The sequence below is a fragment of the Miniopterus schreibersii genome, assembly GCF_964146895.1.
Source record: "Miniopterus schreibersii genome assembly, chromosome: 8".
NCBI lineage: Eukaryota > Metazoa > Chordata > Mammalia > Chiroptera > Miniopteridae > Miniopterus > Miniopterus schreibersii.
In genome coordinates this window covers 78,502,745-78,525,164 of record NC_138109.1, presented here as the reverse complement: position 1 = coordinate 78,525,164, position 22,420 = coordinate 78,502,745, and the positions used below count along the sequence as shown (strand labels likewise).

Here is a 22,420-nt window from a genome sequence, read left to right as displayed (position 1 = left end):
AACCATGGCAAACCCCTCTTGTAAAATACCTAATGACCCTAGACCCTCAGCCTAGGGTACTTGTGAGGACTGGGAAACACAGCAAAGTTCTTTGCTACTTTGGGGTTTGAAGAATGGCTAGTTGTGAGCTGATAGTGAGAACTGTGTCAGGCAACTGTATTTGCTCACAAGACTCAGGCAGGAAAGCTGACAGGGGCTTCAGTTCAGTCACAGACCAAAGAGGTTAGCTGACCCTTCCAGGGCCGTGGGCTCTGGAGCAGCAGGTCTCCGGGACTGAGGAGGCTCAGAGCCCCCCCAGGCAGCCCTGACCCTGGCAGGGGCCTTCTTAGTAGATGAGCACAGAAATGTGACATGACTGTAGGGTTCAGGCGAGAAGGAGGCCTCATGAGGAACATGCTAGAACAGAATGGAAATCCTTACAGAGAGTAGAAGTTTCTTGGCTTTAAAATAAAGTAAAATAAGACAAAAGAAAAAATCTGTCGTGCCTTTCCAACATCCTAATCTTAGAGCCCCCAAGTACCTCTCTTTGATTAATGAAACCTTGTTTATTTTCTCTGCTTACAGGTTTCCCACTACTCACACCCCTCCCTCAAGGGCATCTGTGGGACGACAGAGGGCTCATGTCCAGATTCCTGTTTGAAAAGGCAAATACTGTCCTTCCCTTAGGAAGGACTCCAGGCTGCAGTGAGGAGGAAGCAAGCCGGCGCAGGAGCCCAGCTTGTCCCGGGCGTAGAGAGGGACTTCACGTCGCAGGATGCCCAGGTGACAGAGAGAATGTGGGTGTGAGCTCCCTGTCTGCACATCTGGTGACTTTCTGGGAGCTCTTGGATGGCAACAGAGGGATCAGTGCAAACGGAAAAGTCCCGAGGAAACGGCATTTGTACTCACTGACGAGGGCGGGCGGGGGTGCCCTGTTACCCCTCGGGCTGCCTCAGGTGGGAGGCGGTGGGGCCCCCACACGGCTCAGGCTCCCGCAGGGGAGCGGGAAACCAGAGGCAGAGAGACAGATCCGAGGGAGGCTTGTAAACTGATGAAAACGGCTCGAGGCTCTGCCTGCTCTGAAGGGGTGTAACCGAAGCCGAAGCCAGAGGCCTAGCTAAGTGTGCTCATTTTGCCTCTTCACGGTGGAGGACAGTCGTTTTGATTCTGTGGCTAGTGAAAACGCAGGCAGGGTGACCCTCCTTGGGGTGACCCTCCTTGGGGTGTGCACGTGTACAGCACAGTCCTCCCCAAACAGTCACGTTTCCTCGCCACGGACGGGCAGCCACGTGCCGCCTTTGCCCCCCTAGGGCCCTCCTCCTCTGGCTCTTAAACAGGCTGGGCCCAAGGTTCCCTTCCGCTCCCTGCTGGTCCCGGCAGAGCCTGGCAGGGCCTGGCAGAGCCTGGCGGGCACGCAGCCCAGCGGCGTGTGGCCCCGGCGGCCTCCTCCGCCAGCCCCGCTCCTCCAGCCCCCGGCGCAAGGGAACGAGCCTGAGTCCGTGGGCTCCCGGGCTCCCGCACACCCTCCCTGGCCGATGGCCTGAGCTGTCCCTCAGGTCACAGAGCAGGGCCCCCTCTGCAGGGGGGCTCTGCCGAATTGAAGACGCCTCCCCAGCGGCCCCTTCCACATGCGGAGGTTCGCGAAGGGCCAGCCTCCTCCGACGGGTGCTGGGCTGGGTTTAAACTCCCTGCTCCTCCCCCTCTCACCACGTTCCTGTGGGACCTGAAGGATTTTAAGCACCAGTGACCAGGCATCCGATCCTCAGTGAGGATTTGGGCAGGAGGCAGCCACTTGCTAATCTGTGGCCACATCCACGTCCTGAGGAGAACTGAGTGACAATCTGGAGGGAAACCAAAGTCTAGCCCAGAAGGGGGCCACTTGTATAGGTCTCTAGCTGAGGGGACCCAGCAAACCTTGGCTCAGGGAGGCTCCACTGCAAGGTGTTCCCTGGACACACTAACCATGTTCCCGCCTCAAGACCTTTGCAATTCCTTGCCCCTCGAGCTGGACCTCTCAGCTCTCACCCCTGCCTGCCCTGCACCCCCCACTACATTGTGACCCACAAGGTGCAGGTTTTTATGTTTTGTTCATTGCTCTATCCCCACTATCTAGAATAGCATGTGGCTTGTAGCTGGTTCTCAATAAAGATTATTGAAAGACAAATAAAATAGGGGTTCCGGTTTTGAGACTAAGATTATGGTTGCTGAAAAAAATGTGTGCATGTGCGTGTGCACGTGTGTGTGCATGTGTGCCTGTGCACACACATGTGCCTGTGCACGCGCATGTGCGCACGTACTGGGAACTGCTTCGTACTGCTCCACGGGCCACCGGCTGACCTTGAATGTGAAAATGAGCACAGAGCAAACAAGGCGGGGTTCTCCTCCAAAGGAAAGTGTGGAGAAGGGAGCCACAGGGTCACGCTCATGGAACCATAAAAGACAATGCAGAGGGGCTGCAGGCTGCCCATCTCCATAAAGGAAGGAGAGGAGATGGAGCGGGGGAGCAGAGGATGAAAGGAGGGACAGGAGAGCAGGAGAAACAGGCATCTGTCCAGGAGGGAGCCGAGCTGGCCGGGAAGGCTCAGGCAGAGGGAAGGAAGCGGCGAAGGCGGCAGGTGGGGGAAGACAGGGCAGAACTTAGGCCCCTGAAGGGAGGGAGGGGAGTGAGAGTGGGGAGAAACCTGAGCGGCAAAAGCTTTTTCAGCAGAAGTACCCAATCAGCCCAGGAGGTATTAAGGCTCTCTGGCCAGGGCACCGGGAGCCTACAGAAAGGGTCTCTGTGACTAGGGCCTCCTTCCTGGCCCCCCACCTACCCTCCCAGGCTCTGGAAGCTGGGGGACTGCAGTGGGCCACCTGCACTGTCCACCTGCTCGTGGAGTGTGACGCTATGGAATCAGGAGCTGTCCCTGCTAGAGAGGACAGGCCCCTGGTGACAAGTGTACACAGTCCATGCTGGCTCAGCAGCCCGAGGCCCAGGCACTGCACCTGCCCACGTTGGGCTCAGTGTCCATTAGCATCCAGCCTCCACAGCAGGGAATCCACAGTCCAGACTTAGGAAACGGGCAGCACTAGCAGTTGTGGTAAATACTCGGGAGTCACTCGAGTCACTGGACAGTCATGTTGTGATCCTGGGGGAGTGACCATCAAACCACTGGACATTAACTGTGTTTTCGGAATAAGCTGATTGTCTTTTATTCAACATTTTAGGGTTCCCATGTGATTTACTGGGACAAAGACTTTGCATTCACTTCTCAGCATAAAGGGGAGTTTTCTACACACGGTCTGCTGAGATGGACGCCCTGTCCCCAGCTAGTTTGCAGAGGCAGGCTTGGGTTTCATGCTGCATTGTGCCTATTCACATGGAAACCGGAATCTTTAACAAGGAGAAGGTGCCAATTCTCTCGCAGGGCCAGCTATTCTGATTATGAGATGCCCAGTCACATAGACACCCTCTGGCGCTTAACAAGGAGCAGTGCAGAGAGGTGTCATTTCTAAGGATGCCATTGCTCCTGAGGGACAACACACCCCTCACAACACAGGTCTAAAAGTCATCAGATCAAAAGCTCTGACTTCACCTTTCCTATAAGCAGCTGCTACCTGAGGGCCCTGACAATAGTCATGCAGAGCTCTACCCCCATCACAGGAGCCATGGGCCAAGGGCTGAGGCAGAAAAAGGGTGGAAGGGCAGAAAACTGGCATTTGCCATGTGCCAACCTATCACACAGTCCCACCTAAACCCCACGTAAGCTCTGAGGCTGGGTCGATCCCCCCATTTCACAGCTGAGGAAACTGAGACTCAAAATCACTGAGAATCTGTGTTCACACAACGAGTTGGAGGCAGGCTGAGTTCGGTGGCCCCAGGACCAGGCAGAGCACTAGAAGGGGCTGCAGAAGAGGCTGGAGGCCAGGCTACAGTTGGCCCGGGTGAAACTGGTTCTGAAGGTGGACGTCCACATGGCCCACTGCTGTGCGACGCTGCCTCCAGGTGCACTGGGCACTGACATGACTGCTCTTCTCATCTTTATTTTAAATTTATTCTGTGGATGAGTAATCCCTCTTCTGGTCTCACTATTTCAAGTTCAGCCTCTGGTGTGTGTTGCTGGGGAACTGAAATGTAAATAAATCTGACTTCACCTTGAAGTCTCTGCCCTTCTTACTTTTCCTTCGGATGCCTCAGATGGGAAATCAGCACAGACGGACCCGCCGGGTCACTTCTCTGCATGTGGCATCTGCAGTCCTGTGCTGGGGCGGGCACTGGCCTGGGGCAGAAACACGTCATTGGCTTCTGCTTCCCCTTCAGAATGATCCAAGAAAAGGCATCATGGACCACACTGGAATGCAGGATGGACCAGCCCACTCTCCGCCTGATGCCTGCAGCTCTCCTGGTGCCAGATTTGTGCTCTGGGCCACTTGGTTTAGGTTCCAAGTGACAGTCACAGGGGTGCCTTCTCTTTACTCCCTTCCTACTCATGTCCCCTTGGCTGCTCCTTGCAGAGCTGCGTGTGCTGCCAGCCTCTGGCAGCTGGATGATGGGAGCTGGATGGCACCCACGGTGCTCAGAGCTGAGCTGGTCCTCACGGAGCCTGCAGGACCACAGCCGGGCCTGGTGTGAAATGGGGAGGATAAGGCAGCGCCTGCTGCAAGAGGTTTGTATCCCCTTGGTTCCCAGGGCTCCAACTCCCACTTTTTATTCCATCAAGAGGCCGTGGCAGCTCTGCAGGCCTCCAGGACACATAGACTAGACAGAGGCTGCCCCTCCAGGCCCAGAATTCACCTCTGCGATTCACACACAAAGATTGGTATTAAAAATCATTTAGGGCAACAGTAGGAAAATCTGGTCAGACAGCCTTCTTTCCCACTGCCCTATAGCCTATAGGGGCATTCGTGCCAGTTAGCAAAAGGTGCCCCTCCTCCTCCAGGCAGCAGCAGCCCTGCGGTGAGTCAGGAGCGGAACAACCAGGCCCCCACCCCACCGCCCTTGGCCTTTGGTCAGACGTGGGCACACGGACATGCCCAGCAGGTGTGACCACTGGGCTGGGCATCTTGTATTATCTGTTACAAGCAGCCTGTCGGATGTCTCCGAGCACTGCAGTCACGCACCGTGTCACTGCTCATTTCTATAGCAAGAGCTTCATTTGCTGCTGTTAACTGTCTACAGATTTCCCTTCCACTTTAATCAAGGAGAGAGTGAAAGTGCTTTAGTGCCCTTGTTAATTCCACCCTCTCTCCTCTATTTGATGGCTCGCTTGTGTTTCTGGCGAAGGACCATTTTCTATTACTCCTGCGAATTCTACTCCTGTTCCTCTGGTTGCCAGGGCCACACAGCTCAAATTAGCAAGACGTGCCCACTCATGATTGTTCAGTTCAATAGATGTCCACCCAATGACAGCCAGGTGCAGCCCCGGGGGAGCCTCCAGGAGCGCCTGCTCGGGGAGGGAAGACAGACAGCACGGGTGTCCTGTCAGGATCTACGCAGGATGCCCAGGGCCTGGGAGGGAGGGTGCTGGCCATGACCGGCAGGCCAGGTAAGTCCTCAGAAGGAGGGAGCAGCTGAGCTGGGGGAGCTGTGAGTGACGAGGTGCTGAGACGGGACTGAGGGCAGACACCCAGGGAGAGAACAGAGGAGCGCTTAGGGAACTGTTGTGTGGTCATGGAGTGGCGCACCCCTCACCCAATCTTTTTTTTTACCCTCACCTAAGGATATGTTTTTACTGATTTTTTTTTTTTTTAAGAGAGAGGAAGGGAGAGAGAGAAACATCAATCTGAGAGAAATAGTGATCGGTTGCCTCCTGTACGTGCCCTGACCAGGGATTGAACCCACAATCTAGGTATGTGCCCTGACTGGGAATCGAACCCGCAACCTTTTGGTGTATGGGACGACACTCCAACCACTTGAGCCACTGCGCCAGTGCCCCCAATTTTTCTGTAGGTCCTGATTTCCCAGGAACCCACATGCAGCCAGCCCTAGTTCAAACAAGGCTCTCCCAGGAGGAACACATGCTGGGAGCCCAGGGAAGGAAGGAGCTGGGGAGGTGTGGCTGTGAGCCAGCTCCTGGGAAACTTGCCTGTGGGAGGCTATAGTGCAATGACCCCCAACAGATGCTCCTGGGCCAGGAACATTAGCATCTCCTGGGAAGAGATGCACATTCTGGGGCCTCTCCCAGGCCTACGGGGGGTAAAACCCAGCGATCTGTTTCCACAGCTCTCCAGGGATTTCTGCTGCATCCAAAGTTAAGACACACCTCTATGTGGCGTCTGGTGGTGCCTGACCCAGGTCCATAGCTCTGTCCCCCAGAGTGGGCTGGGGCTGCTGATGGTTGCAGTGATCCTGGATAGGAAGCTCCTGCAAGGCGCAGATTCACCGGACTTTGCTGCCTGAAGCCCACAGGGCTCTCTTCAGTTGGGGAAGCTGAGTGCCATCTGGGCTCCAGAGTCTCTAAGGCCCAGCTGGGCTTCCATCAACCACAGCTCAGTGCCTCGCTCCTTCACAGGCCTGACTCTGATGGCAGCCCTCCACTCCTCCTGTGGTGACCCTCCATCCACGGCAGCCCCCACACTCGGCAGCCCTCCATGCATGCAGCCTCAGGTCTATTTCCAGGAAACATGACTGAGACAATACTGGTGCTGCCAAGGACCCGCCACCACCTGCAGGGCTCGAGGCTGGCTTTCTGGCCACTGCTGTCAGCCCTGCTGGCACCATTACAAATGTCCGAGCTCTGCCCGCCAGACTCTCCACTCTGCTCAGGGTGATTTCTCTGCTCTTCCCACGTGCATTCTCCACTGCCTCCCAGCGGGGCCTTGTTCTGCTCTCCCTGATGATCAGCACAACGGTGCAGGAGGGCAGGTACCGTGACTCTGGAGGCGCTTACCACAGGCCAGGCGCTGGCAGAGAAGGCTGGGCTGTGCGCTCACCTCCCTGGTCCTTGCCTGGGTCTCAGCAGACACTGAATGTTACTGGGTCTTAGAATACTGAGCTCATGTTGATCGAGTCCATTGCAGACCTGGCCCCCGGGTTATGGGTTTGTGGTAGAAGAGACCCTTTCCGGTGTGAGGCATGGTCAAGTCACCTGTCCCTTTCCCAACATCACAGGATATGGGGGACGTGTAGGCATTAGAAGGTGGCTTGGCAACCTCCTGGCCCTCTTCCTGTCCCCACAGGTCCTTCACTCCCCTCACTTGGCTCTGAGAAACCCACGAAGAAGTGGAGGTGAGAATTCACTCTCAGCCCAAGCGGTAACCTAGTCACAAGTGTTCTCTACCAACCCATCCAGACAGGCTGTCTCTGCCCCAAAGTGTGGCCGCCAGGACCAGACAGTTCTGCCTGGGCCAGCAATTGGACTGTGGTGGTGTCGGCTTCTGCAGGTCTAAGTGCGTCAATAGCTGGAAAGGTGAGCAGCCGCTTCCTGCGCTGGGTGAGCACACTGAGACCCCCTCTTGTGTTTCAGGACAACCAAAGCCTTAGGAAGGCAGTGCCCATGGAAATTTTACATGCTAGAAGAAGGGGGTAAGAACGCCCTTCGATCAATGGCTGACCCGAGCGATCAGGCCTTTCAATCATATGGGCTCACATTTCAAAGCACAGGACTTGGCCTGCAGAAGGCAAACCCACGCAGAAACAAGGATGCCCGAGAACAGCCTCCTGGAGTCACTCCCTCCCCAACCTGCCGCCAGCCTGGTCGGCATGGGAGCCTCAGGCTCCCCGGCTCATGGCAGCTCGCTGCTGTACTTGTCTGTGCGGGTGGCCCTCTCACGCACAGTCTCAGACCACCTTGAACGTGACTATGGCTCCTGTTTTGGGAAGAACAGCCAGACAAAGAGCAACCACACTCCCACCCTACATGCCTGTCACCAGCATGCATGGGGCCACTAACTTCTTAGAGCTAAAAAGGACAGATGAGTGGGCAGGCTAATCTGATAAACTAATGAGGTCAACTGGACCTTTTTCTCCCTAGCAATAAAATGAAAACCATGATTTCAAAGGTCGTGTCCTCAAAGTGGATTGTGCATAGTGCTTTAATGTATGCGATATTACTCACCATGGTGCTTAGTACTCGGTACAAGTAGCCATGCAAAGCACACATTGAATTTACAATGGCCAATCACAGGCATGTGGCCATGATCTGTCGGCTACTCAGCTGACCACTGTGACTGGTGGACACAGTCCTGCCAAAATGCTTAGTATTGTTCCCAGGACATTATTTGACACAGAAGTCTCGCTTCGATTACCCAAATGAAAGCCTCCACCCAAATACGGAGAGCCATGCTCTGGCAGTGAGACAGAGGGGAGAGCAGAGGGGATGGGGACCCTAATGGCAAAGTGGGGTGGGGTGGGGTGGGGTGGGGTGGGAGGAGAGGTCTCTCCACACTCTGCACCAAATTAAAAAGCCCAAGTGATATAGGAGGTCTGTGCGTGGTCGAGACTCCAGAATGTATTCACATCTCCTGGGAGTGATGTTCTTGGAACTGTACTACCTTTTGGGTCTCAGAGACAGCAGCCTTCTCGAGTGGCTGATTTGATGCATAAGAGCTGGGGACTTCGGGCCAACACCAGGAGTCCTCTGCCCCCAGGAGAGGTAAGGCTATGACTCACTGAACAAGTAAACATCTCTTGAGAACCTGTGTGCTTGGCATTCATTCTGGGACCCAAAAATGAAACACCTGGGCCTTGTGCTTGACGAGCTCATGGTTCCTGCCTCTCATTTGGGGAAGTCCACTAGGACCCAAGGGTCTCCTGTGGGTGAACATCTATTTCCTCAGGGAAAGGAAGCCCAGTGCTAGAAGAGCAGGACCACCACCAGCACCATCCCTCCCCACGCTCCCCCTCGCCCCAGCTGAGGGAACCGCTGGAGCTTATCCAGGAGGCCCAGGCGGGAGGCAGCGCTTTCTGTCCAGCATCAGGGAAAACCTGAATTTCAGCCTAAAGACGTCTAGAAGGTGTGTACTAATCCATGCTCCCCTCAGGAAGCTAGGTTAAATAGAGGTAAGCCTCGATTTCCTTCCGTTAGCTGGATGTGGTAATAACCTAATCTCAGCACTGTGGGCAAAAAAAGGGAGGATGTTCATGATTTCCTACCTGCCACCAGACAGCGGCAAACATCTCCACTAGGCTTAGAGAGGCAGGGAGGCATGTACCGGGCTATTCAAGCTACTTCTGGGAAACCTCTGGAGCTTGCCAAGTTGCTTTTTCAAAAGGCAGCTTGCTTGCAATGCATTCTTTTCTGCAGCAGCACAGATTCTAAGTGTCCCTCTGACCTGCATAGTGCCTGTGCAACCTCCCCCCTCCCCACTTTACTTTCCACCTTGAAACGTTCATTTAAGTACCTGACTCACTGCCAAACAAGAGTAGAAGGCATTCTAATTCTTCAGGATGCTATTTAAGTGGGAGATTTTAAATTGCACGCGTCTTTTAAGAACTGTAATTTAACAAGAGCAGGTTCTAAGCAAGACGCGCATGTCACTTCCAGCAATGACTCATCGGGGTGTATTTGGCTGTGACACAGCTGCTGTGCATGAGTATGGCCATTACAGATGTTTAGATGCTGAGCTACTCTGAGCAGCTGGTAACTAGCCGCCACGAAGATTCAAGACCACCCACGGCTCCAGCATCCTCCCAGCTCCAGGGCCTGCAGCCCAGACTTTATCAGGGGCCCGTGAGGTGTTCTCTGTGCTATGGTTGGCAATGCCTGTGTCATCAAATATTTTGATTATGTCCCCTGCTTATAATAAGTGTCCTGGGGATAAAAACATTTAAAAACCTGCTAGACTTTTCTGCACTTTCCTGTCAGCAGTATTGTTAGATGCACATAACTAAACTGACCAACTGGTAACAAATGAGACCCCCCATGGAAACCCTACATTTCCATGCCAGCAGGGGTGGGAGGGAGATGCTGAAGGGGTGGGGCCCCAAAACATAAACAGCGGCTCACACGTTGAGAGGCAGCTGGACCTTGGGAGCCACGCCCTGCTGTTCAGCTGCTGGGTCGGATCCGGCAGAGGAATCCTGTGAACAGACAAGAAAAGACAGTGAGCTGAAAGGAGGCTTTGCCCAGGGAGGAGAGAGAGAAAGTCGCACCTGAGTCCAGAGGCACATGTCCTCTCTTTAGGGTCTACTTGCTTGGGTTGTTAATAATGTTTTTTCAATATATTGGAGAGAGCTTGGGGGCCAGTGACCTGGGGACCATGTAGCTGTCCAAGCCCTCCCGGAGCAGCCACTCAGAACATGTCCGTAGCCTGCACCTGGGTTAGTCAGAGCCACACTGCATTGAACATGGGGAAAGGAAGTTTCTGGAAGCCCATCTTTATTCTCAGAAATTGAAAGAATTATTCTTGTGTTTGTAAAAAGAAAATCCAGACAAAACTTTTCATACTACAAAGCCTGGGCATATTTAAAAACTGCACTCCCAGGAACTGAAGGTTAATCTCTACAGAAAACTGGTCCTTGGCTGTGGACAGGGGCAGGCTGTAGGGCAACACTGACAGAGCACCGCATCTCCCCTCAGCCCCAGGGGTGCTCAAAGCCTCAGGGTCTGTTGTGTGGGGAGACGACTGGAGGAACGGCTGCTTCCAGATGGTTCTTTATATCAGGTGCATGCTATGTGGGTGGAGGGAGGTGGTTAAGAACCAAGCAGAGAGATCTGGGCTGTGTGACAATCTCGCTGAAGCAGTTCCTGCAGACGCCACACACGAGGGACAGCACTATCCCCAAATCTCCTCACTCATGCAGCCCCAGTCATCCCTGGGGCAGCACCCTGCCTTCTGGTTCAGATGGCAAAATGAGTTGAACTGTGTCCCCCAAACGGTATGTCCAAGTTGTAGCTCCTGGTGGCTGTGAAGGTGACCTTATTGGAATAAGGGTCTTTGTAGAGATCAGGTAAGGATCCTAAAATGAGATTACCCTTGATTACAATGGGCCCTAAATCTTATAAGAGAGGAAAGGAGAACAGAGACACTCGAGGGGAGGGGAGGGGAAGCTATGTGAAGATGGGGGCAGAGAGGGGAGACACGTGTCTACAAGCCCAGGAACACCAAGGATTGCTGGCACCACCAGAAGCTGGGAGAGAGGCCTGGGACAGATTCTCCCTCAGCCTCCAGAAGCAACCAGGCCTGCCTGCCAACACCTTGATTTTGGACTTCTGGGTCCCAGAACTGTGACAGGGTAGCTCCCTGCTGCTTCGAGGCACCAAATTTGTGGTACTGTTACAGCAGCCCCAGGGAACTAACACAGCTCAACTCCCTGAGCAGTCTGGCCTGCTTAGCTGGGGAGCTCCGCATGCGGAGGCAGCCTCCCAACCCCTCCCCGGTGGTCTATCTCCCTCCTCCACCAGGGATCCTGAAAGGTGCCAGACACCACAGCTCAGTCACGACCTCTAAGAAGTTAGAAATGCTATTTCTTCTTTTTTAAACAACGAAGTACCTGGCAGAACGGGAACATGCAACACAGAAGTGTAACTTCCCTCATTTCTCCAAGATCCCTCAAAGTCTCTTAGGACCTCCCACCCAATCCGACACCTGTGAGAGGAAGTCTGCTTTCCCAAAGCAGCCCCCTCACCAATCTCATCCCATGGCTGGTGCACAGATGCCGTTTCCTGGAGTGCTGTGTGGGAACTGGGCTAAAAGCTGGGGACATTCCTTCTGCTGATAGATTTGGGGGATTTCTGTCTGTTCATCACACCTGCCAAACCTAAGAGGGGAGACAGAGACCAGCAGGCATTCACCACCAAAGCTTGGGATTGTTTTCCTTCGAGGTGGTAGCTGGTGGAGTTCACCACAACCAGCCAGGGACCATCTTCCACAGGCTGCAGGTAGGGGTGGGCACCTGGTTCCAGACCCTTGCTCCCCTGGGGTATGGGCAAGCAGCCCTAGTGCTGGTTTTCCCACAGCTCTCTCTCCTTGGATGGTCCCTGGAGAAGGTGTGGGCAGGACGTCAGGTTCCTTCGCTCACTCACTCAGGCTTGGGCAGGTGGTGCCAAGCTGGAGGTGGCAGCAGAGGTCCGAGAGCACCCACTGTGCTGCTCATCACCTGAGCAAGGTCAGACCTGGTCAGTGAGCGGATAAGAAATGCCCCCCTCGGCCTCCACACAAGCAAGAAGGCAGTGTGCCAGTCAATTGAGCTACAGGGCTGTCTGCCTGCATGAGGCATGTTCTGGGTCCTCACCGATGTCTGCTGACCACCTGTCAGGACTGGCAGGGGCACAGACACAGCCTCTGGGCCCAGTGTGGGGCTTGCACGGGGGGAGGACAAGCATTACTCATGTCATTATAGACAGGGGTGTCTGAGTAAGGGCAGGGCCACAGGAATACACAACAGGGGCCTCACCTGAGGGCATGGCCAGGGAGGGCTTTGGTGAGCAGGGGGTGGGCTGTTGGGTGAGGTGGTGAGGGTCGGGATAGGTGAAGGAGGAGCAGAGTAGTTTGCCCAGCAAGGGCTGGCAAAGGCAAGTTCAGCAACTTTGAAGAAACTGAAAGAAAGTTAGAATGAGTGATGAGGGAAAGTGCTCAGAGTGGTGAAGAGCCAGCCCATGAGAGGCCTCCTGGGAGGGTCTGGTCTTCGCCTTGAGGGCAGAGATGCCCTGGAAGGCTGGTAGGAGAAAGACAGAGGTAGGACCAGACCCGGCACTTACAGAGGAAGCACTGAGGAAGGTCAGGTCTGGCTCAGGGGCGTGGGGATGGAGAGGGAGAGCGGACGGAAAGTTAGGTGAGTGGCTCACATTCACAGAGCCAGTGCATGGCCGTGGCTGGGCCTGGACTCAGGCCGTCTGAGACTGGGGGCCATGTGCCTACTCATCAGGCCGTCTGTGAGTTTCTCACAGCTGCTGCAACAGATTATGACAAACTTAGCGACTCGAAACAACACAGATATACTGACAGTTCTGAAAGCCAGACATCCCAAAGCTAGGTGTTGGCAGGGCTGTGCTCCTTCTGGAGGTCCTGGGGCAAAATCCATGCCTGGCCTCGTAAAGCTCTATCCGCACCTCCGTTCCTTGGCTTGTGGCCTCTGCCTCCACACTGAAAGCCGGCAACGCACCACTTTCAGATCTCTCTCCGGCCTCTGCTTCCATCATCTCATCTTCCCTCTGACTCTTAACCTCTCGCCTCCCTCTTATAAAGACCCTGTGATTACCCTGGGACCACTGGGTAATCCAGAACAATCTCCCCAGCTCGGGTTCCTTGCCTCTTTTGCCAAGTAAAGTGGCACATTCGCATCTTCTGGGATCAGGACGGGGTGCATTTGGGAGCCCGATGCTACCTCCTCCACCAGCAGGACTAGGGGGGTCGTGAGCTGAAGGGCACGAGGGAGGAGAAGGAGCCGTTTCTCCTTAGCAGCTGGCCAGGTGGAGATGCCATTTGAGGAGATGGGGAGCATGAGGTCTGGGGGAGGCATCAGGGTTGGACATGTTGAGACTGACATGCCTGGAGACGGTGACAATGAGGGCAGTGGTCATGCCAACCAGCTGAGCCGAGGGGACTGGCCTGGAGGTGTAGACATGGGGATCGTTAGCATATAGCCTGTCTACACAGCAGTGCAGCCTAACAATTAAGTCCTTGGTGCTCAAGTGTGCGAGCCTGTGTCTGTGTGACCTTGGACAAGCAATGGCACGGAGCCTCAGTGGCTCACGTTTAAGACAGGAGTTGGGGACTTCTCCTCGCAACTACAGTGTGGCAACAGGGACTGAATTTACCCTCCCACCTAAAAAAGGTGAAAAACCAGGCCAAATATGTGAATCAATGGTTCCCAAAATTTTGAAAATTAATAAAGGACAGATGGATATGCCCGAGAAATGAGAAAATGGGGTCATAAAGGCTCCCACCTTCTATGTTAGTTGGAATGTTAAATGAGATAGTTTAATTTAAGCCCTCAACAAATGCTGGCTGTTGTGAAGCCAGGGTGGGAGGCAGGTGAAATGGCCTGAGGGAGAGTGTGGCGCAAGGAGAGAGGACATCCTGAGACGGCCTGTGGACCACCAACCCCGCCGAGGAACCGGCAAAGGGGACAGAAAAAGAGCAAGTAGTGTCTCTGGGTCCACGGGAGCAGCAGTTTCCAAGGGAAGCAGTTGTCAACCACGCTGAATGCTGCGGAAAGTCAGGCAAGAGGAAGAAGGCAGAGGAGCCTTCGATTCGGGGGGAGGAGGGCAGACACGTACCACACACTCACGGGGGCTAGCAATTCTTGTTAACAATGAACCTAAAATAAGCGAACAAGGCAGTCGTGAAGGTTCAGATGAGGATCCCACCGCAATACTATTTATAACGTGGAAAGCCTGGAGCAGCCCGATGCCCCACGACAGAAGGTTCGATGGCAGATGGTGCCATGCACAGCGCGGCCCTGAAGGGAAGTCACCGAGAGCCGGGGGGGCTGTGTGAAGTACCAAGCGGAAAGGCGGCTAGAGAATTGGGCACGTATGGTTACCTCGCTTCTGTAACAGATCATGTCTCTCCCTGGGAAAAAGGTCTGGAAATTTATATACAAAATGATATATACCAAACATTGGTACTGAAGGGAGTTAGGATTGCGGATAATTTTTCTTAAATCTGTGTTCAAATTTTTCATCATTTTAATACCAACAAGCAAGAATGGTTTTCTGATACATTGTCAAAGTAATAAAAAGAAGGGTAAGTGATTTGAGACCTGTTTCAAGATCAAGCTCTGGTCGGTAGTGATCCCTTTCCTAGATCCCACATGTGCCATCTTTGTGGGGATGCCAGGGGCGGCAGGAGAAGACCATGCGTGACCCTGAGGATCGGCCACTCTGTTGACCAAGTCTAGGTGACTGTTGGCAGCATGCAGGCAGTGGCAGTTGTCTGGGCACCAAACAGAGCAGATACACAAGATGACTGGCTCATGTGAACCTCAAACCCATGACCTGTCCAAATAACTCCCCTGAAACAGCCCACCCAACCCAAACCAGCTCAGCACACGCAGAGCAGCAGGGACTGCTCTGCATCTTGCTGTGACCAGAAGGCCTTGTGTGGGGCCTCCACCTCCCAGTGTTCTCCAGCCACTCAAGTCATACTCAGTAGGAGGCAATAACGCCTGTGGCCAGGGCAGTCAGGGGAGACTGACCCTCATCTGTCGGGCAGAGGAAGAGACCGGCTGACTGTGGACTGGCTGGAGCATTCGACACTAAAGCTCAAGAATTTATCTTTGCCAGCATCTGCCAACTCCACTGTGTGAGCCGAATGCACAACACTCCCCATGGCAGGGTGTCAGGAGGGCCAGGCCGGACTAGGGTGGGGGAGGGGCTGCCCAGGCACAGGATGACAGGGTTGCACCTATAGAAAGCACGGGGCGGGGCATTCTGGCAGCTTAGCTGGAAACCTGGCCCTCAGCTGACACTTTATAGGACAAATACTACAAAGCAAATATGTGGGATTTCACAGCAGACTATTATTTAAAGCTGGAATGGAGGAGTAGAGAGAGGTCACACTTGTGAAAATATTTTTTTCCTGAAGGTCAAGATGGACAGTATCTAGAACTGATGCCAGGCTGAGCGTGTGGTCCTGTCTTGCCCCTGTGCAGGGTAGTGCAAAGCCCAAAGGGAAAACAGAGTGTGACTTCCTGAAGTAGACAGGGTTCCTATCCACCCTCCTGTGAGTCAGGTGTCCATTTCTGTCATTACCCATATGAGGCGATGAGTGGAGGGGTATCCCCAGTGACAACTGAGCAGAAGGCAACTGATGGATCCTGGGGCCTTCTGAGAGGCAGCAGTGCCCTGCTAACTCTGGGCAGGTGTCTCAGAACAAAACACAACTCTCCTTTAAGTGATTTTGATTAGAAATTTGAAAGCACAATGCAGCCACAGGCTCCTAAATCAGCATCTCACTGCCCGGAGGCCCTTCCCCCTGAATGAAACACTCTGAGGTCACACCGGACAAGAAAAATCTTGTTTTCAGACGAAGGCAATGCAACAGCTTCCTGAGTCCCTTACCCTCCAGCTCTGATCAAGCTGGACAGGGCCTCCTGAGCCCTGGGTCCCCTGGAGCCCGTTCATTCCTAAGAACCACACCACTGACACTGCTTTAATGTTTAAAGGCTTAATTTGAAGTGATTCTGGGCCTTAAGGGATTGATGACAATCTGGTAGGAGTGAGGCAAATCAGGCAGGGATAAAAATGAGGAAGGGGAAGGGGCTCTAGCTGCTTTTGGATAAAAATAATCGGGAATGTAGACTCAAAGCAGATATTTTCCTGAGATCCCTGAGCTGTCTCTGAGATCCCTCCGCTCAAAGTCCAGCCCAGCCCAGCCCAGCCCAGCCCAGGTGGACAAAGTTGTGCCTCTGGTCCAGCACAGGAAGGTTTTTGCCTGTGATAGGCAGGTTCTCATCACCTTCTTTTCTCAGATGACCCTATAGCAGACCCACGCTGGGGTTCATCCCAGGCAGGTGAGCACTCCCTGACCTGGGGACACTAGCCAGTAGCTCGGGGATGCTGAAGCCTTGGTCCTCAGAGCTACTGACCCCATAGAATGGACAACTCCAGCAATCCCATTGGGCCAAATGTGCAAAATCAGCCTACAAGCATTTAACACAAGCTAAACATGCAAAAGGGGTCAGCTGTTCAGGCTACGGGTCAGAGGTGATGCCTTCATAAAATTAAACTCCCATGGTGCCAGCAAGCAGAGGAAAAGCCAGGGTGGGAGCCGAGTAATGCTGCTCCCTGGTGCCTCCCACTGCCCTGCAAGCATAGGCGCAGGACAGGAGGCTCCTTGATCCGTGGACTGGGCAGCTGCTCACCTCCAGGCCTCCTTTTCCCACCAATGAAAGGCAGACAATGAGATTGCAGGGTTCACACAGCCCTGGTCCAGGTAGTAAGTGAGAATCCGGCCATCATTCCTTACAGTGACCTGCATGCCTCCTCGGAATATGCTGGCCTCAGTGGTCTGGCTGCAGTGCTGTGGCCTCGGACCCTGATTCTAAGCTGTCAGGCTGTTACCAGAAGCTGAAGACCTTGCTGCTGTGTTTTAATGCAGCCCCTGAGCAGTAGCTGGGAACCAGGCCATTTTCTTTTCCTATCGGGATCAATACGAAGGAATAGGGGGTCTGTGGGTTGGCGAGCTGAAAGGGGGCTTCAACTTGCTTTCCTTGACACAGTGGCAGACTGAGACCCTAAGAAGAAACATCTTCTCAGTTCAACTTTAATATGAGTTCAGAAAGCACTGTCATCACCCCAGAGGGCAGTTAAATAAGCCTACTTTCCTCCTCACGGCCACTCCATACACAGTGCAAGTCAGAGTCTCAGAACGCGTTTCCAAAGAAAACCACAAAACACTGGGGGGCCTGAGTCTCTGCTTGGCTCCAAAAGAACAGCAAACAGCTGGCGGGGCAGAGGGCCTGGGGGGATCGCCAGGGTGAGGATGGGTAGGGCCTGTGGTGCTGGAGGACAGAGGCCGAGGAGCCTGACCAGACGGCTTGTCCCAGGACAGGGGGGCTGTGCTTCGTGCCGACTTAACCTGCACGGCTCTTCCTTCAGGCCTTGGGAAAGCTGGCCAGCCACCTAAGAAGAAGGCAGCGAGGAGGCCTGAGCTCAGTCTGCACGCTGCCCACTGCCCACTCTCCTCCGGCGAGCTCTCCACAGTTGCTCACAGTCCTGACGCTGGAGCACCTGGGCTGCTGCCCCCAGGGTTGTGCAAACAGGCCCCTCACTCAAATGAGCAGTGGTCTGTTTTTCATTAATCAAAGACATATTTGTGGAGGCCTGTGCTTGGCTTAGGAGTGCATAGACTCGCCCGAAGATCAAATTTGGCCCCATACAGCCTCCTCAGCATCACCTACACTCAGCATCACCCACAAATTCACTGCCGTCTGCCAGTGATGGCAGAAACCTGTGGACGTTGTTCCTGTCTTGTCAGAGCAGCAAAAGAAACACAGCTCACACCTAACACTATGAACAAAAAGCCTGGCCACCAATCAAAGCAGAGCCAGGCCACAGGCAGCCAGAACTCTCTGTCCTCACCTTAGAGGCAGGCTGCTGAGTCACGGGGGCTCAGCAACTCCCAGATTTGCCAAAGAAAAGTCTCCTGCATAAGGTCTGCAGGATGAGGTATTTTTATTCACCCCACGTTCACTTGTCTCTTTTCTCCTCCTAATAAGACATGGCATGAAATTTGTAACTTTCTCAAAGTGCCAAAAGCAAGCGCTGGTTCTGTACCAAGCAGCAGTCTGCGGGCTGCAGGGCAGATGAGCAGCGGCCTGTCAGTCCCTCAGCAGTTCCCCGCACGCCCTCCTGCAGACGGGTCAGGGCAAACCGCAGCACTGAGGCAGACACTGCGCCCCACACCTGGGACAGGCTCCCCAGCGGCAGGGCAGGGGCGAGCATCCTAACCACACCCTGGGAGCTCGCAGGCAGAGCTCTCCTCACCTACTTCTCAGACACAGGGAAGCCATGGAGAAGCGTTCTCCTTTGATACTTTCCCCGCTGAATTTCAAACACTTCCCCTCCCACTGATTTTAAAGGGCACTTTCCTAGTCTTGATTTGTAAGCCATTGGGCTCTGAAGCCAAGAACCTCCCAAGGGCTGGGACAGAGTCTGTTCCTGGCCCAGTCACTTCACAGGCAGTGCCCTGAGCCTGTGGGGAGCCTTTCTCAGATGCAGGCGCTTGATCCCAGATCCCACAGAACCCGCGTGCCCCGCACAGTGAGTCCAGGGCAACTGGCACGGAAACTCGAGCCTCAGTCTTCAAATGTTGGCTCTTCTATAGCCGCTGCCTGTGGACAGCGATTCACCTCTTCCAGTTTCGGGCCTCCGTGTGAAGGAGTGAAAATCTGGACAGAGAGACTCTGGGGAAACGGTGCTACAGGGGGTTGCTCACCAACATTCAGGTTCTCCTCCTCATGGGCACCTGCTGGAGCAGGGCTGGGGCACTTGCTGTGGTGTATGGAACATGAGTAGGAGTGACATGGGCCACCTGCATGCAGAAGCCTTTAGGAGCCATTATACTAGTTGCCACATTTCCCACCTCTCTGCACCTGAGGTCAGCAAGTATTCTCTGTACAGGGCCAGAAAATAGAATATTTTAGGCTCTGTGGGGCATATGATCTCTGTTATAACTAGGCATCTCCTCTGTTGGGGCCTGAAAATGGCTACAGACAATGTATAAATGAATAGGTGCAGCTGTGTTCCAATAAAACTTCATTTACCAAAAGAGGTAATGGGACAGACTTGGCCTGAAGGTGTGCTGATATCCTGGGAGAGGGCACTGTGGAGCAGGCCCTCAGCTGCCCACGATAGACATGCAGAACAAGTGAGAAGCAAGCCTCTGAGGGTTTGGGGCTACTTGTTATCATAGCATAACCTGGCCCACACTGACCGATACAGGGTGTTCCAGAGCTACATGCACCTACCAAGGTTCCTCAGGCAGTTTGGTGATGACTTTAGTCACCTGTTTGGTTTCTTATTTATGGTGGAACTATTCTAAAATATAAGTAATCATTTCCTAATTTGATCCAATGACTATTATAAACAAATAATCGGATTTTTAAAACTGCAGTCAGCTTAAATAGCCTCTTTCCCTCTCCTCTCTTCCAATAATCCTCCCTCCCCCTGCAAAAAAGTGACATGTGGGTGCTGCTCCATTATTCATGAGGTACTGAGCTGACCCTCTGACCTCTCCAAATGGCAGGAAGAAATCACTCATAAGGTGCAAATATGAGCAGGGTGGGCCACCTGAGGCTCAGCTCACCACACTCCTGGGAGCCTCTCAACTGGTCACCTAGCAGCTGTGCCCCTCGGTAGCCATCAGCTCGGACCCCGAGACCTCAGGGAGCTGGTGATGGTGAGTGAGCCATGTGGCATTTCTGAAATCGTGTGGTTTCATGTGTAAGACTGTTTGATTCTCAGTGAGGCAGACACAGTCCCATGCCCACCCGAGAAGAAACTGAATAGGTATGAACTCCACTGAGAGCCAGGACACCCAGGTCCTGAAGGACCTTGAAGTCTCAGGGGCATAACCACATACATAATGATGAAGGCACCACAATCCATGAAAAATGTATGGAGAAAGTCCTGCAGGCACAGAGATAATGGAGGAGTTAATGTGATTGATGGAAAATGACCTGGAGCCACAAAGGCCACAGAGGGAAGTGAACATTTCAGATGGCTGGAAGGGGAGCAGGCGTTTGCAGGCAGGATGGTCTTCCGTGTGCTGCACAGTGGGCGGGGGAGGGAGGAGAGGGAGCAGGGAGCAGGAACAGTCTGGACAAAGGATTAGATGCCACAATCTTGGTGAGGGTGAGCCAGAGCCAGAGCTAGAGCCAGAGCCAGAGCCAGGGCCAGAGCCAGAGCCAGAGCCAGAGCCAGAGCCAGAGCCAGAGCCAGAGCCAGAGTCAGAGCCAGAGCCAGAGTGTGGGGACACAGACAGCGAGTGGGTCTGTGCAGGCGGCATGGAAGGAGACAGGGATGGTGGGAAGGCTGCAAAGACAAGCTGGGGCTAACTCTGAAGGCCTCTGCAAGCCAAGCTAAGGAGCTTGGAGTTTATCCTAAGGCAGCGGGGCATCTTCAGAAGCATTGATGGGTGCATAAACCTCATTCAGGCGGATTCATGAGGGGACCCCAGAAGCAGGGAGTTAGGAGGGAGTCAGTTGGTGCCACCTCAGTGAGGACAGAGAGAAGCCTGAACAAGGCAGGGCAGGTGCCACCCAAGAAGGGACACCTGGCTATGATGTGCACGTGTGCTCCACAGGGCCCAGGGTGCTGACAGTTACGCTGGGGCCAGGTGACCAGTTCTGGCTGATCAGAAAAGAGGAGACGGTATCATCTCTAAGCTGAGAGAGTTAAATGCCCCCTCTGTGCCCCCATTGAGTTGGAGGCCACATGCTGAAGATGGCACAGCTACAAAAGGAAGCAGGTGGGGTGCCAGTCCCTGCTGGAGCATGTCACTCAGGAGGGCCACCGGACCCACTTCACAAGCACAGGACGGATGTTCACTATGTCCAGCCACACTGGGGTCTGGGATCGATCATTACAGCACATGACTTCCATCCTGACAATTACAATCACAGAACAGCTTTGGAATTAGGGCCCAGACCCAACTGGATGGCAGAGGTGCCTGGGAGAGTAGAGTTCGGAACTTGCAGGGTTTTAGGTTCAGGAATTTGTGAGAAAATAGAATAAAGAAGGGGAGACAGGTTTGAGGAAAGAGGACCGTAGCTATTCTCTGACATACTGAAACTGAGGTGCCTCTCCAGGTGACGCGACCAGGCAGTAAAAAACCTACAGTTTAGGAAAGGCCTTAAAGGGCAGAATTAAGACTGTTTAGGGTTCAGCAGCTTGTTGGAAGAGAACCCCATGGGAGAGTGCGAAGGAGGGGAAGGCGGCACTGATGTTCCTGAGGGTCACAGGAAGAGGATCTGGGAAAGGGACAAGGCACGTGCTCAGCACCAGGAGAGGAGGGTTTTGGAAGCAAGGGCAGGGGGCTCAGGGAGGAAGCCCTGTCCTCAGTGCCCAGGCTGATGAGCCGTCACGGAGCGGGAGAACGGAGCAAGGACGCCGGGCCTGGGCACCGGGGGGACCTTGGCCAGCTGGGTTTTGGCAGCAGGGGTGGAAGTAGAGTCGGACTGCAGAGTGAAGCATGTCCAACGTGTGAAAGTGGAAGAGTTAGTGGCAGAGGGAAGAATGCAACGGGGCCCCCAGCAGCAGCGTGGGGAGAAGGCAATGCTGAGGGGGAAGGGACAGCTCCGTGCCCATGGCACCCTCTCGGGAGGGACAGCTGCGCTCAGGCAGAGGCAGCACTCGCCACCTTCCTTCTATCCCCTGCTTCCCTGTGCCCCTGGCTCTCAGGACAAAGCACTGGGACCCGGAGCCTAGAGCCTGTAGGGTTTTCCCCGATGTCTATTTGGTGCACAGAGGCCTTGCTGGGACTTGGGCTGCGTTGCACAGTATACACCCAAAGGAGAGAGGAGCACACATTCCAGACTCTCCCACACTTTCCACCTCCCGTCACCCCTACAGACAAGCTCCAGGCACCTTTCAGCCTCAGGCCCCAAGCAGAGCGCTCTTCCGTTTCTGCTGTGGGACCCCTGCTCCCCACCGGCCCCTCAGCTGACCTCACACAGTTGCCACTTTGCTCCTTTATTTTCCACCATGGCTTCTCCACAGCTTCAGCTCAAGCCCTTTTTGTAAAGGGCCAGAGAATCGATACGTAGGCTCTGTGTTTCATTGCACCTTCCTTTCCTTTTCTTCTTTAATTTCTTCCTTTCCTTCTCCTACCCATGCTTTTTTGTCCCAATCCCCCGCCTTTTTTAAAACAACCCTTAAAACATAAAAAATCATTCTTGGTGCAAGAGTTGTATGAAAACAGTCCCACAGGCCATGTTTTGCACGGTGTCCTGGGGGCAGCACCAGCTGGAGAGCTCTGACAATCGCCCTTTAGCAGGGCTCCCTCCCTCCTCCCTCCCCTCTCTCCCCCTCCTGCTTCAAGAGTGCAGGCCCCCTGTCTACTGCTGGGACAG

The 22,420-nt window shown here is 54.1% G+C and overlaps 1 protein-coding gene across 4 annotated transcripts in view; it reads right to left on the bottom strand.

The window, feature by feature from the left end:
- The window catches only part of SH3RF3 (SH3 domain containing ring finger 3), a 288,903-nt gene that overhangs the window by 36,092 nt on the left and 230,391 nt on the right, over positions 1-22,420 (bottom strand). For all 4 annotated transcript variants that reach the window (XM_081146033.1, XM_081146035.1, XM_081146034.1 and 1 more), the window contains one exon: positions 9,906-9,979. In XM_081146033.1, the coding sequence (XP_081002159.1) occupies positions 9,906-9,979 (74 nt within the window). The remainder of the gene's footprint in view (positions 1-9,905; positions 9,980-22,420) is intronic.